The sequence below is a fragment of the Carex rostrata genome, chromosome 4 (genome assembly GCF_964058835.1).
Source record: "Carex rostrata chromosome 4, lpCarRost1.2, whole genome shotgun sequence".
Taxonomy (NCBI): domain Eukaryota; kingdom Viridiplantae; phylum Streptophyta; class Magnoliopsida; order Poales; family Cyperaceae; genus Carex; species Carex rostrata.
The window spans coordinates 15,237,229-15,254,066 of NC_135921.1; the positions used below are offsets into that span (position 1 = coordinate 15,237,229).

At 36.1% G+C, this 16,838-nt stretch overlaps 1 protein-coding gene across 1 annotated transcript; it reads left to right on the forward strand.

Moving 5' to 3' along the window:
• The first annotated feature begins 10,476 nt into the window (after positions 1-10,476).
• Positions 10,477-16,559, forward strand: LOC144553647 (putative serine/threonine-protein kinase PBL23). The gene is made up of 7 exons (XM_078301891.1): positions 10,477-10,868; positions 14,190-14,270; positions 14,403-14,534; positions 14,764-14,945; positions 15,130-15,319; positions 15,420-15,811; positions 16,012-16,559. Exons 1-7 carry the CDS (start codon positions 10,622-10,624, stop codon positions 16,312-16,314), a joined length of 1,527 nt encoding a protein of 508 aa, XP_078158017.1. The 5' UTR covers positions 10,477-10,621; the 3' UTR covers positions 16,315-16,559.
• The last annotated feature ends 279 nt before the right edge of the window (positions 16,560-16,838 follow it).

Genomic DNA, 16,838 nt, shown 5'->3' on the forward strand with positions numbered 1-16,838 from the left:
TCTGTGAAAAGAAACCCGAGTCTTGTGTATAAAATTCACAAGAAATTAGATCAAAAACAAAGCTTTCATGCCGCCCTTAATCCAAAACTCAATTCAGAGAAAATTGATATCTCTAAAATGACCATCACGTCTCTAAATAATCCAAATGACCTTCCTAAGTGCTTGAATTGATTTAAAGTCCTTGGTATTACTCACTGGTACCAAATCGGTACTGAAACCCATACAATAGAACCTGAGTCATGCTCAAATTATCTCCAAACGCGAAATTAATGTCCCTAATGTCTTCTAGATCTCTATGTAATTTCAAATAAACGATTCCTGAAGAAAATCCCAAGCAAATCAACCCGAAATGGGTCAAACATTCAATCGGTACCGATGGACACTGTAGAAGCCTGTACCGGCACTTTCAAGGACCTTCAGTCGCCGATGAAGGTACCAATTGACTCCTGATGTCGAGACGATCAAGATGGAGTGCTTGGTCGAAGTCAACATGACCGGAGCCGGCCGGAACCCTTCCTCCTCGGCCTTGTCAGAGATGAACCCTAAGGTTCATCGGGTTTGTGCAAATATTAAAGTACCCGCTTAATCTAACGATCCATATTCAAATTGATTTGACCGTTTACTGATCCATGGGACCCTTTGTCAGCGGCTCATAATGATTTAAATGATCTGATCTGAATCTTAAAGCCCAAGCGCTGACATCCAAGGCTCTACACACATGTCAAAGGCCCAATGCACTTATTGATGCTAAAAGCCCAATCTCAAAGTCCATTTGATTAAATATCTCTGCACAAATCCTGAAGCTTCACGATTAAATCTAAGGCCCAAAACCCAAATTCTGATGTTTCAACACTAATCTCAAAGTCCAAATATGACTAAACAAAACCCTTTTACATATAAGTCCCTCTGTTTATTAAAATTAACAGAGAAGCCCCTTAGAAATTTACAAACAAGTCCCTAGCCATATAAAATCCTTTCGAACAAGCCCTTGGAAGCCCATTTTCCACTATAGACCCAGTAAAAAGCCTAGATCACAACTTCAGGTCCCTGGAAATTTACAAATACGTCCCTGGAAGCATAAAAACTTTACAGACAAGTCATTTTCAGTCCTTTTTGGTCATAACTTCTTCGTTTCAAGTCCAAATCGACTCAAATCAGTTCCAAATGAACCCAAATTTAATTCTCTATAATTCTAATTAATAATTGAATTTACCCAGGTCTCAGTCATGACCTGAAATGACCAAAATGCCCCCCTCTCTTGACATTAAAATATAAAAAACGATACTTAAATATGTCCTTTCAAGTCCAAAACATAAGAAATGGTATTATTGATTTATATTTCCACGTCTTAGGAACATAAAACCTACATTTTCATACATACATCATGGTGAATGACAACATAGATGACCAAAATAAACGAGAACCAACCAAAACGACCAAAACGACCAAAACATGACAAAACATGAGCCCTCTTTAGCCCAATTACTCAATTCACAACCAATAGGCACACATCCTGGAATGAATGAGGTGTTCAGCTTGACTCGAAAGGTCTTTCTGATGTAATTACCGGTGGGGGCTTGCGTCCGTCGGGAGTTGAACGTCTCCACAATCAAACAATAAAACCCCGATGGGCTGATCACGAACGTAGGTCCATCACAAGGGTGAAACAGGAGGAATGCGGGGAGATATCCAATGAATGCCCCGAGTTCGGTGCCCTGCTCATGGTCGTTTGGAGAACCAGAGTACTGAACCTATGCGGGAGCATTCACCTATGGACCGCTTGGGTAAAGTCATGCAATCCTTTTAAGATTGTTATCGCTGTCTATGAATTGAGTAATCGGGTTAAACTCATGTATACCAATTAGGTTCTCGTAATATACAAAATTGGCTAATGATATTTCAAGTTTGTTTGCTTGCAGGATGTCGATGACAATGAACTACCTCGTTGCGGCAACCAACCAGCTGATCATCTTCCCTAGCAATGGAGAGGTGGTGTTTTTCAGGGCTTTCGCAGTCCCTACCTCTGAAGTGCTCCAGTTTTCTACACCTGCTCCCATGACTGAATAGATTGATCAAGAAACCTCAGGTCTATAACCGAGGAGGAAGCTGAAGTAGAAGACGAGGTATGCTACTACATCACCTCCAAAGGAATGGATGGTAAAATCTTTGCCCTTCCTACCAAGACCAGATATGCAAGAAGACCCGAGCCAAAACCTTTGCCATGACCCCGGTCAACAAGAAGAGATCTCTTCAATCCTACCAAAATGAATTGGTAGCTGAACCGGCTCTCCCTACCCATAACTCCTTTTCTCCTCTGAGAAACGTAAAAATGAACTCTTCCACTGCACACATACATGCAGCGGGGGAAATCCCTCAAACCGTCTCCTTCATACATAAGCCGAGAAGGATGACCTCAAATCCCAACCCCAAAACGGATGAAGATACTACCATAACAGTCATCCATAAAGCCCATAGGCAACTCCGCACTCTAAAGCAGCACAGAAGTCGATACTATACTTCTCCTGCTCTGAAAACCTCTACACCAGCTGAGGCTAAGGCTAAGCTGACTTACCCAGTGCAAATACTAAGAAGACCCAAACCCAACGTTTCGATCCATTAGCCGGGGGCACCCAAAAGTGCCTGACCATCTGTGTTTATGAGGCTTTCCTTCCCAGCCAAAGGGCTGGGGGCGTTTGAAGGCGCCTCATCATCTTTAACACCAGCCTCAAAGCTGGAGGCACCCGATGGTGCCTCTTTCAAACCAAAACTCTGCAGAGAGATGCGGGCTAGCACCTCTCGACATACCAATAATGAGGGATCATATCAAACCCCTCAGAAAATGAAATCAACCAGTGTACATGATCGATTGGGGGCACGGGTTAATCCGTGTCCAACTCAAAAAGGTCTGATGATTGTCGCACCAAGCGCCGTCCATAAGAAGCGCAGGGTTATAACAACACCCTCGGAATCGGACGATGAAGCATCCATCTACATGATTACCATACAAGAAGACCCTGTGGGAGAGAAAGAATCTCCTGACCAAAATCCTAACCCTGTTGCATATACAGTCAGTGACGGGCCGAGCAATGAGAGGGAATATTCAAATGACCCTCCTATCTAAAGTCGAGGCAGAGATCCTATTTTCCTGTCAACCGAAGGACGCCCTGATGGCTCTGTTTAGGGCTTTAATAATGCTGTGATAACCTCACTACAGGGAAGTCAACGGGATACCATGGCAGCTCAAGCTTTAGAGCAGATGACCATGTTTAACCAAATGCAGGCTGAACTCCAAAATATGAGAGCTAAATTACATCAATCCCGAGAGAGAGAAAGGAAAATGACAATTATCCTTCGCAGGAAGGGCCCGGTCGAGCCTGAACTTTATGACTTGCCAGTGAATCAGGCAGACCCTCCAGAGGTTGAAAGAATGAATCTCCAGAGTGGACCCAGAGTTCACTGGGAGGATCAGAGACAACCGTCTCCTCCTGGTATCACCATGGAAAAGATTCAAGAAATGATAAGCCAACAAATGCGAATGATGGTAATAGCCAACGATACGCCTCGATACCAAGTAGGGAAGTCATATTCCCCTGCTTTTGACATACCAAGATATCCACCGACGTATTTTGTCCCTCTCTTCACTAAATTCTCGAGTGATGGTGTCAATGACCTTAACCCTAAACAACATATGAACCACTACATGATACAATGTGGAGATTCAGCAAGAAATCCAGCATTCCTCTACCGATAGTTCTCTCGAAGTTTATCTGGACCGGCCTTTGACTGGTATTGCTCCTTAGAACCTGGGAGTGTACGCTCATGGGACCATATGGTGTCCCTTTTCATAGATAGGTTTTCCACCACAACCAACCAAGTCAGGCTAACAGACCTAGCATGGATGAAACCTAAGTCTAGTGAGTCAGCCATGTCATACATCACCAGATGGCGTAATATGAGTGTAAGAGCAAGTCATTCGATGCCTGAAAAAGAGGCTGTTGAGCTCATAATCCGAAACCTCTCTGGTAAGATGAGGGAATGGTTAAGTATAGCCAACATAAGCACTGACTAGGAACTCATTGATACCGTGTCTCGCATCGGGCACGCAAAACTAGAGGAGCACGCCATATCATCATTGCGGTAGAGGAATGAATTCTCAAAAAGGAATGATGCGAAGATTGTATACGCTGTTAGAAATGACAATATGGGCCCCTTTAACGAAGAGGATAGAAGAGCTGACAACAGATCAGCTCCTCCTTATGCTCATGATAATCAAGGCAACCACTTCCCAAAAACTTTTGACGAGCTGAAAAATAAGAAGTACTCATTTAAAAGAGAGAAAACTTTTAAAATCTTTAAACAAGCTCTAGAAGATGGTCTTGAGCTGCCAGTATGCAAACATCCAGAAGAAGCAAGCATGGTAAATCACCCCAAGTATTGCCCTTACGATAGAATAGTGGGCAATGCTATAGAAGATTGTTGGGCCTTCAAAGACCTGGTCGAACAAAAGATCAAAGAAGGTCGTATGCATCTGGTGCCAAGTGTCATGCAAACCCCTGCGAGTCATGAGCAAGTGAATGTCGTCTCACATGTAGAGGCAGTTGAAAAGAATGAAATGGAAAGTCGTAATGATGAAACATGGCAAATTCACCTATCTAAAGAAACTAAAAAACAACTGAGGCAAATGATGAAAGCGCCTCAGGTCAGATGGGATCAAGTTTTAAATCCCTCGGTGCCAAGGCTCCATAATCAGGTCATCCACCGCAACCCAACGAAAATGGAAGTCAGAAGGGTAAGAAACCGACCAATATATCTGAACCTCCTAGAGTCTCAAGGCAAGCACCAGACTCTGGAGAAGATAAACAAAGTGCTCCTTTGAAACCTATACTCCTAGACTTTCTCACAGAAGGTGTCTTGGCCACCATGATGGGCCTTAAAATTGAAAAAGGAGAGAGCAGCTTGACCCCTCATGACAAAGAAGACGAGGACCATGCCTCCGGCCACGAAACATGTAATGTGGTTGTCTATGGAGGTAGTTCAAGCGACTCAGATGAAGAAACCCTTTACATCAAAGTTAAGGAGCTTGAATGCCAAGCAGTGCTTCGCTCGGGTACCTATATTCCTGAGTGGCAACCCCCTCAAAACGATGAAGCTGAAAGACCAAAAGTCAAAGCTAAAAGGAAATAATCTCTTGTCCCCGGTGAATCAAGTAACCCGAAATATGTAGTGCACGACTACAATGTCCTCTCCCAGCTCAGGAAAATACCGGCTGTAGTCAGTGTATTTGACATCTTGATGATGTCCGCTGAAATAAGATAAGTGCTCATATACGCGCTCCAACATCCCGAAGAATTCCAAGCACACTTCGCTGAAAAGAAGATACAAGAAGTTGCTTTGGTGGAGGATAGAATTGTTAGTGTAATAATCTAGAAGTCAATAATATGATAATTTATCATAAAACTTTGTTCATGAATTGGATGATTAATATCATTTTGTTGCCTTGAGTATTATTGAATTTATGGATCATTTCGAGTTCATGACTGAAATTGTGAAACTCCATAATATAGATGATATATACTCTTAAAAGGTCACTGACCAAGGTAATTAGCAGGAACACTAATTACCGCGATAAGGTTAGTATGTGGATTAAAAGATGGTTAAGTTTTACAAACCACCTGACACGAGATGTCATTTTAATCACATAGATACATGTTCTAGAAACATGGTATTTGACAGACCCCGAATGAAACATTAAATATAATTGTGTTCGTGTCATTTATGTTTTCATTCAGTGTCACGTTCTACAGTATGAGGTATTTATCGTTCCCACTGAGAAATATGTATGTGTGATTGTTATCTACCGCTGTCCGTAAAAAGCAGTCATAACGGTAGCTTTTCCATATGTATAGCTTAGCTGAGGAAGTGATAGTTTACTAAGAATACTATTTGTCCCTCGTATCTTTATACGAGCTATAGCATCACTGGGCCCCTTGATAGAGTTATATTATCTGCTAGCGGTATAATTACAAGAGTAATTATATTTGATAATCTGCTCAAGATCAAGAAAAGATTCAGTTAGCAAGGATGACACACATCTACCTTGAAACTAATCTGATAGCTATGAGACAGAAGAACAGACACAAGTAAATTGTTTACTGGATCGTGATATTGTACTGTACAGCATCATCTTTGTAATTGGATGGTCATGATGTGTTGCCAGATGCCGCTCATGATTATAGAAGTTAAAACAGTTTTAACTCTGTTTACCAACATAACACAGATCCTATTGGGTCACACCATATAGGAGTTAATCGGAGAATCTTATTGTGATTGATTATAAATTGGTTATGATCAATAGTAAGATGGTTATAATTAATTATACGTGTTATAATTAAATTATAAATGTTATGTAAAAATAACAAGCAAAAACATTGGTTAATTTATAAACGTGTGTGACACGTTGTATAAAAGTTAACCGGTTAATTTATAAATGTGCAGGACACGTTGTATAAATTACCGAAACAACAAACCGCAAGAAAAATATATATATAATTGTTCAGAATAATTATACAAATATTATTTGTGTTCGGGCCGAGGGCATTCGGGTCTTTTCAGATTCGTCCTTATCCGCATGACATGTCATTGATCCTATCCAGATGACATGTCATCAATCCTATCCACAAGGGCAAAATGGTCATTTCACACCTATGCCACCTTGCATGTGTAGAAACATGGAGAAGAGTGTGGAAGGGTGTGGAAGGGGTATTTTGGTCATTTCGCATATAAAAGGATGAGGTGTCAATGACATACCTTGTAAATAGGCTGAACTTGGAGGGCATTTTGGTCTTTTGCAACCGACCCTAAACACTATAAATAGGGGTGGAGGGGTAGAGAGAAAATAACTAATTCACACATATCGTTTCGTGCAGAATCGAATCGGTATTTTCTCTCTTTCTCGGTTTCTCTCCCAAATAGTGTTTCGGTTGAGAAAAGAAAGTTATACGTAGTTGACGTATAATCTTGCGGGTTGTTGTGGAGTATATTTACGGGTTCGATGAATAGTGTTTTACCGAATTTAGCGGTATGTCAGTTTTGCATATTGATGAAACTGAGCAACCGAAAATTCGTGTTTACGGGTTTTCGTCTTTTTCCCCGTGAATAGTGTTTTTGCAGAATTCCGCGGTTTATGGTATTTCTGGCAGAAGAAACAAACCGCTCTCCGGTTGGTCCTGGTGGATAACCGATAGAGGTATCACACGTGTGATACTCCGAGTCGATTCCTTCCCTGGTGAGGCTCTACTCGCTCGGTCTGCATTCCAACTGTGATTTGGAAACAAGGTATAAATATGTTATATTAATCTATTTAATTGGTAAGTAGATTAAAGTTTTAGAAATCAATCATGGAGTAGATATGTAAAAGGATTAAATTGGGTTTTGATGCCAAATGAATACTGAAGGTGGACCACCTTGAAAAGTTTCCTGACATATCCCGTTTAATCCTGAGCTTAAGTTGGCTGTAGAAATTTTTTGTTCTACAGTCATTCCGCACCTTAAGCCTAAATGGGTTTTGGTTACAGCACCGACGAAACCCCAACAAGAATACCAGCAATCACCTTCAGTGATGAGGATCTCCTGGTCGGTACAAATGACCATAACTGACCACTTTTCCTAACTGGTGAATGTGAAGGTCAAAGGGTAACCCGCATGCTCATAGACCCGGGTTCTTCTATCAATCTCATACCTTAAAAGACCTTAGATCGCTTAACCCTTAAAGCACACTATTACACCAAGGATAAAATTGTGATACATGGTTTCAATCACAAAAGTGAACAATCGATAGGATCAATCGACCTATCATTCAACATTGGAGGAATTCATGAGAAGATGAAATTATATATCATAGATGCCGATACAACTCAAGGACATCATCTTTGTGCAACAATAGAAAGAACGAATAAATTTGCGATTAATAAAACTTGAGAGGACTGTTCAGCAATATAAAAATAAATGAACACAATTTGGTATAAATAAAAATTGAGATGAATGTTTACCAATTTGGTAGCCCCGTTGATTTGAATCCCACTAGTAAGAAAAAACAGCCGGCCAAAGTTTGACCAGTCTGAATACTTTTAAAAATATCCAACTAAACTAGTTAAATTTGTTAATTTATATTTAATGTTGGATATTAAAAAAAAATCGAGTTTGACATACACTGTCAACTTTCTAAGAAAAAAAAAATGAAAATCACTTCGAACTAAATCCATTTTTTTTATCAATAAATGGAATTTTTTAATTTGATGTCCTATACGTTTTCAAGCAAGAAAATGTTAAATAGTCAATATATATGTTTCAAATCAGATAATTATATGTCCAATAAATCATGTGTCAATTCCCCAACATTTTTATTTATGTCTATTATTTAATATATTTTACCGCAAATAACCAAAGTTTTAATCTTAAATATCCAAATTGCAAGAATTTCTTGTGGTATGGAATAAAAATTCCAAACCACAATAAATTATTGCGGTTTGGGATTTTTTTTTTTGCACTATAAAAACTTTGTTGCACTATATTTCTTTGAATTTTGAAAAAATAATAATTATAATGTAAAAGACATATATTGAATAATCATAGATAATTTTAAAGATATTTGAATAATAAAAGAAACCATAATCCATTCAAAAAATAAGCAAACACACACAATAAATAATAAATACATTTTAAAATAATTATATTGATAATTCTTGAATAATCTTTTAGACTTTTGAAAAACACTAATACCAGTTATGGTCAATTTGTACAAGTGCGGACTATGCAAGTCAGGAATTCTAGAGCATAACCTGCAAGAATTCTAGAAGCAACACTTGACTATATGCAAGTAAGGAATTGAAACTGTCTTAATCATCACTGCTACGCCCGCTCAGCCATCACACTATCTCTACTGTGTCTGTACCTGGTCTACCAGATCTGAAATTAATATATCCTTCTCATAATTTCTCTCCATAAAACAAATTGAGAAATCAGCACGATCAATCTTTCTTTCTTTGTATACCCTTTGTTAGTTAGTGCTGAGATGGCATCAATTTTGATAACATTTGAGATTACGGGTAATCTGACATCTAAAAGCGTGGCCACTCTTCTATATAATGCTAGCGCAGTGCAAGTGCAACAATCATTGAACAAGTGCTTTATTGTCTCATAATTATTCTTGCACATAGCACACCAGTTGACAAGAAAATTGAAATCTGAATGTCACTAGAGTGGAGAACTTCGGGCGACACTAATCGGACTGATGCTAAGGCTACTATACATTGCAATGCATATGCATTTTTGTACATTGAACTATAAATTGCAATGCATAGCGATTTTCAACAAATCTGGACCATAAAAAATAGCAATTTTCAATAAATCTAAAAAAATAGTAAACAATTTCCAAAAAAATATAAAATTTGGTCTCCAAACACATATTAATATGGAGAAAAAGATGAACGGTTTGGATCAGTTATTTGGACTTTGAATCTAGTGATTTATAGTCCAATGTACAAAAATACATATGCATTGCAATGTATGGTAGTCTTACTCTATATATATATATATATATATATATATAGTAGAACTAAGGTGTTCTTAAGTTCACCAAGCTCCTTGATGAATTCAAGTCTAAAACCCATAAAATCAGCTTCAAATGATGAATCCAAACCATTGAAACCTGTTTACCTTACGAGTGATGTGTCTAAATGTGAAAATTTTAAACATTTGAATTAATTTAGTATAAAGTCAATCGGTCAAAATTAGAATGGTTAATAAATTAATTTTAATGCATTCATTTTTTGAACGTTTTTTGACCGCTTTACTTTATACTAAATTAATTCAAATGTTTAAAATTCTCACATGTAAACGCATCACTTGTAAAGTAGGCGGATTTCAACAGTTCAAATTCGTCATTTCAAGCCGATTTGACAAGTATTAGATTTGAGTTCACCAAAGAGCTTAGTGAACTTAAGAATACCTTAGTACTAATATAAAGAAAAGTTTCAAATTCTATCATGTCTACTCTTTTGCTTAATTATTGTTGAATTAATCCTAACTAAAATATTGTCATATATATAAAAGCTGCTACAGAAAATTTTAAAAAGACAATGCATGGCCTCAGACGACTCAGACTCTAATTAATTATTAAGAGCGTTGAATTTGGAGACTAGCTAGCAAGTACATAAAAACCCCTATTGGATAAAGACTAATAACATCGGTACACAAAGGTCTGAAATCTCCAGTTTTTTTTTTTCGTTTTTAATTGCTATTGGTTCAAGCAAATAACAGAAGAGGAAGCTAGTAAGCTTTCAAATATGCGCTGGCTCTCCTATTTTTAGTAATTAGTTCTCAAAGGATTCTCACCCTTCATGAATTTGACAAAATATAAAAAACAATAAAACCCTGGTAAGTTTGCACTTGTTGGTTGCCCATTATCAATCCTAACTGTTGAGAAAGCTAAAAGTAGAAAATACCACAATTAAGAAAAAAAAAAACATCAAAAAATTCTTCTTGCAAATTCAATAACTTTTCTGATTTGTGAATCAGCCAGAGAGTTGTCTACTCTCTGGTAGATCCGTACAAGGGGAAGCTTATGGGGATATTGAATTATTACACAAAATGCAATGGAAAAAATTTGCTAACCTGTTTTTGCTATGCTAAATCTTCCAAGAAGAAACAACAAAATGCACCACCACCACCACCACCACATTTCCATCCTCAGCAACAATCGCAGATACCAGAGGAGGAAACGAAGAAGAAAGGGATAATTTGGAGGAAAAAAAGGAAGGAAAAGGGAAACAAGCATCGAACAAACGTCAATAATACAACTATCCAATATGGTATGTATTTAATTTTAATAAAAAGTTGATCATGACTGCTATATCTTTGCCTATAAAATATCTCATTTATTTTGCAAATCTTGCGACATGAGTAAATCAAATTGATATAGTTCCATAAGAAATGCTTTCATTATTTTTGTAGCATTAATAAATTAATTTCCAAGTACTTATTATTAGTTTCGAGATTGCAAACACATATAACATTGTTGATATTTTTTGTAAGACAAAAGAAAAGAGATTAAGAATACAAATTGTATTTGCAATTTTATTTTTCTAATTACAAGTGTTCTTATTTATACTTACAAAGAAATAAAAAAAATAGCCGTTAGAATGTCCTATTCTCTATTTCTATTGTTGTGTATGTTTCTCATCTCATCATATATTTTCATTAGGCTTGATTTAGCAGAATGTTAGAAATAATAGGCTATGTTTAGCAGACTATATTAAGAATGAAGTATTTAGTATTTAGTATAAAATATTTTAAGAGGTGTCATTTATAGCTTTTTCATTTTAGAAATTTATGTTGTTATAAATATATCTCATTTGTATTCTATGTGACGATAAAGTTCAAGAAATACAATTAAGCTTCCTTATAATATTTTATCTCTTATTTTTTTCTTTTGTTTATGGCCTCTACATAAAAATCCTACCAACTATTAATTACAAGGCACTATTTCCTATTATATAATAATGGTACACTATTCCCTTTCCCTATTCGAGTAAATAAAGTAGTTGTTATAATTATGGATCCTATTTTATTTTTCAACACAGTCCCTACGCTAGGAATATACATATCGTACAATCCTAGATTGCTTATAATTTTCTCAAATTAACTTGGATCCAAGCCTTTGGTGAAGATATCCGCAAGTTGATCTTAACTTTTTACATATGGTGTTTCAATTTTGTTTGCTTGAACCTTTTTCTCTAATAAAGTGACAATCCACTTTTATACGTTTTGTTCACTCATGAAACACGGGATTTGATGCTATGTGTCATGCCGAATTATTGTCGCAATACATTTTCATAAGTTTTTGAGTTTTAAATCCCATTGTTGATAGGCATTGATTGTCCCATGTCAGTTCGCTTGCGTTTTGATGCTATGACACGACATTCAACTTCGGTGTTTGATCGTGCTATAACATTTTTGTTTTTGTTTTTTCATGTGACTAGATTTCCACCTACAAATGTGCAAAAACCGGTTATCGATTTTCTATTGAAGCTTCCAGCCCAATCTGCATCAGAATAGCCACATATATCATTATAATAATTATTTGTCATCCAAATGCCCTTACCGGGATTACTTTTTAAGTACTTCAAAATTCTATTTACAACTTCTAAATGTGGTGTTCTTGGTGGGTGCATGAACTTATTAATTTGACTTACAAAAACGAAATATCCTGACGAGTAACTATTAGATATATAGATCAATTTTTCTACAAGTCTTTGAAATTGATTTGTCTTTTAATGGTTCACCATCTTTATTGTTTAATTTTTACTTGTTGTCAATTAGAGTAGAGGCTGGTTTGCATTCTAATTTACTGATTTCTTTTAATAAATCAAGTGTATATTTGTTTTGAGAAATAAAAAGTCCTTTATCTAAATAAGCTACCTCTATTCCTAAAAAAGATTTAAGCTACCTCTTTTAATAATTTCGTTTTTTTCGCTGTTTTTCTCCCAGTTTTGATTATGATTAATTCCCTTAAATTTTTTTTGGTCTGAGATGAGGATAGAGATACCAATATTTATCCTGAGTGTGACCCTCCTTTTCACAGCGGTTACATTTTTCATTTTGTTTTGATGTGGGCAATTTTGAAAGCCAAAATTTTTATTAAAATTGAAATTTTTTACAGCTAAGCCATGGGTCTTGTGTCCCTCGTGGCTTGCATTATGTGGACCATTCATGGCAAGTCTCATGTTTTCCTCTTGTTGAATTAGACTTTAATTTGAGAATAAGAAGGGAGAGGTATCATAGTCATGATTTGAGATCTTACTGTATCATAACTTGAGTTTAGACCCACGAGGTACTGAAAAATAACATGATTTGGTTGATAGGATCGAAGCTCATTGTGTTTTTTTCAAGAGCACTAAGGTACTCAGTATTGCTTCTTAACCCTTGTTTTTCTAGTTGAATTTCCTATATAAAGTTGATAAATATGTGAGAATTTTTTTTGCTGGCCATAAATGACTTTTATCGCTTCCCACAACTCATGTGCCATTTTTGTCATCATAAAGATGTCAGATACAGCCGGCTTCATTGAGTTCATGAGTAAGGCAATGATTCTATCGTTTGTGGTTCTCCATAGTTTTGCTGCCTTTGTTTCTTCATCGGTTAGTTTTGCCGAATGTGCATCTTCTAGTTTTTTGTTTTCTCCATTGATGTATTCTAACATCTCTCAACCACTCAGTATCCTGGATGCTGTTTTTATCTGTGACACGTAATTTTTGCTATTGAGCAAAGTGTCTGTTAGCTTGGAGAAATTTGTTGCCTTGATTTGCCCTTCTTAAGCCATCTTTCTTTTTGTTGAATTTTGTTGTCATTTTGTGTGTTTTTGGTCACATAGCTCTTATGGCTCTAATACCATGATATTTTTTATAAGACAAAGAGATAAAAGATTAAGAAAATAAATTGTATTTGCTATCTTATTTTTCTGACTATAAGTGCCCCTATTTATACTTACAAGGCAATAAAAAAAAACTAACCGTTAGAATGCACTATTCCCTATTGCTATTAATTACAAGACACTATTTCTTATTCTATTAATAATGATACACTATTCCCTATTCTAATAAATAAACTAGCTGTTATAATTTTGAATCCTATTTTATTTTTCAACAATTGTGAAGTTTTGCAGTACACTAGCTAGGGATCTGCCAAATTATGATAAAGAAGAATAGAACATAGTCCAAAAACTGAACATTGTTTTTACAGAATGATTTAATTTCATTTTCAGCCTATAGTAAAAAAAAAGAAAAATAAAATGTGGAAGTGAGGAAAAGGGAAGAAAAATAAGGAAAAGTTAGACAATTTTGACTATTCAAATGCCATAAGAAATGGTGAAATTATGTTACAATTCATCATCTTCATTCTAGCAGCCTTCTTATTATAAATTATGGTAAAATTCTTTATGATGTTTAAAAGTTATGTTAAACGAAGTATTTGAAATGGTTTTCTCTTATTATTATGGTTTAACAAAAAAATTGTCTTGTTAGTTAATTAGGTACTCTATATGTGCAACTAGTGCTTATAATTTACTTTGTTGAATCAAGTATAAAGCCATAATATTCTATTAATGATCTTTGTGTTGTTATAAAATGTCAAAGAGGAACAAAAACTACCCTCGCCAAACCAGCTGCAGCCACAGACAGAGAAGAAGAAAACGAAGAAAAGGAAGCATTTATATGGTATCAGAAAGCATGACTTCGTTTATGTTACATCTATTTATTCAACATAAAGTTTTTTATAATTGAAAAATCAGAAACGAATGTTTTGTGGAAAGTAAAACAAAATTTGTTCTCCCTTTCTAAAAATTAAAGAGGAACATCCACCAAAACAACCAAAGGACAAGAAAAAGAAGAAGAAGAGAAGGTTACTGTGGAGAAGGAAGAAGGAGAAACAAGAACCAAATAAACTTGCTAGTCTTGTTAATACTCTCTCCGTCAATTCTGGTAATTTGATTTTTTTTTTCTTTTCGTTTTCAAATAAAATTGCAATTAAAAAAAAACAATTATGCATCATGGCTTAACAGATGCAATTTTTATCTTTAGCTATCATTACTAGGAGGTTTGCCCCCAAAAAAAAAAAAAAAAATTGGCATGCAAGGTAAAACTGTACAATGAAGTACTATATATTTAAGTTATATGGGTGATGCTTCATATATTTTGTGAATATGCACAGATCCTCAGATGCACCACTATGCTGCACAAGAAATTTTAAGAATTGGCAATGAGAATATCCCATCACGGGATTTCACATTCAACCAACTCAAGGTGGCCACAGAGAATTTTAATGCACGCAACCTACTCGGTGAAGGAGGCTTTGGTAGAGTGTTCAAGGGGCGCATACAAGAAACTAATGAAGTACTGATTACTCTTTATTCAAATACAGTTTCTTATTCATGTCACATATATATCACTGTTACATTTAGCACCATATATATTGATAGTAAACTTGACATGTACAGTCAAATGTACATACAGAATGTTAAACAATATTAACAATACCTGAAATTGTGTATATTTAATAATATTCTTTTTTACTCAGGCTATTGCTGTGAAGGTGCTTGACCGGCATGGATGCCAAGGCAATAGAGAATTCCTCGTGGAAGTACTGATGCTCAGTCTGTTACATCACCCCAACCTTGTCAACTTGCTTGGATACTGCATTGACAATGGCCAAAGAATCTTAGTCTACGAATACATGCCACATGGTTCATTACAAGATCACCTCATAGGTACAATATTATTCCTCCAAACCAGCCTATTTCTGTTAACTATTAATCATTTATCAATAATTATTCAAGCAAATATCTAATGCTGTTTTGTTTAATGTAGATTGTTCTACAAGTCATAAGCCTTTGGATTGGGAGACCAGGATGAAAATTGCTGCTGGAGCAGCCAAAGGACTTGAATATCTCCACGACATGGCAAATCCACCTGTGATATTCCGAGATTTAAAGGCATCTAATATACTTCTTGGTGATGGATTTCATCCAAAGCTATCTGATTTTGGGCTAGCAAAGCTTGGGCCTACTGGCGAGAAAACCCATGTTACAACTAGGGTTATGGGCACATATGGCTATTGTGCTCCAGAGTATGCATTGACAGGAAAGTTATCTAAGATGTCAGATGTATATAGTTTTGGGGTGATCATGTTGGAGCTTATCACTGGAAGAAAAGCGGTTGACACGACAAGGCCTAACCGGGAGCAAATCCTTGTTCAGTGGGTAAGTTCCACCCTTTATTTTTTTGGTTATCATCTTCTAAGTAGCAGTAGAAAGTACAAACTACACATCTAGTACTTGGACATTTTTTAAATTATTTCAGTTACATAACTGATCGATGTCCTAAATTTTCTTAGAAACTTTTTTGGAATGGGATATCCTCACTAGATTAGTATTGACTCAAGTTTTCTGGAATTTGGTAGGCAACCCCATTGTTCAAGGACAAGAAAAATTTCATCAAAATGGTAGATCCATTACTGAGGGGAGATTTTCCAATGAAAAGTCTATATCAAGCATTAGCTATCGCAGCATTGTGCCTTTCGGAGGAAGCCACGAGTCGGCCTGTAATCAGTGATGTGGTGTCTGCTCTAGAATTTGTTGCAATCCCAAAAGCTGATTCGTTGGGAAGCTCTGGGGAATTAAGTCCTCCAGCACTGCAACCATCATATTCAGATTTAGAGATGTTTGATACGTGTGAGAGTGATGAAGATGATTTCTCATCCTGATTAATTAAGGATTGATGCTTTTACGTATACCAATTTCATACAACATGAACATGTGATGTGATGGTCTGAAAGAGAAGAGACCTCAAGATCAGAGTAGCATGGTTATAAGATTATTTGTTGTGATAGGTATTGGGTATGGTTTGATCCTTTTGATTGTACTGCAGGAAAATCAGATAATTGGGTCTGATACGAGGACTAAAACTTTTCGGCAATCCATTAATTGTACGAGAGAAAAGTTGTTCAGAACAATATACTATAAAATTGGATCATGCAAAACTCTTTTTTGCGATTTAATTCCATGTGACTGTAATCACTAGGAATTCAATCAAGAATAGGCAAACATAACTATATAAATTGTTGTAAAAATATTTTTTTAATATAAATGAACATCAAAGATTTCAACTAAGTCAAAAGTTTATAACAAATATTATTTTACATATCAAAAAACAAGAAATATATTAATGCTACAAAATCAAGTCAATGGAGGGAGCTTTCCTCTACAGTTACTCATATTTTACCATCGT

Bases quoted from the DNA above. Each gene is read 5' to 3' on its own strand.
- LOC144553647 (XM_078301891.1), top strand. From the start codon at position 10,622: ATGGGGATATTGAATTATTACACAAAATGCAATGGAAAAAATTTGCTA. The intron at 10,869-14,189 runs GTATGTATTTAA...AAAATGTCAAAG, and splicing joins TAATACAACTATCCAATATG to AGGAACAAAAACTACCCTCG. The intron at 14,535-14,763 runs GTAATTTGATTT...GAATATGCACAG, and splicing joins TACTCTCTCCGTCAATTCTG to ATCCTCAGATGCACCACTAT.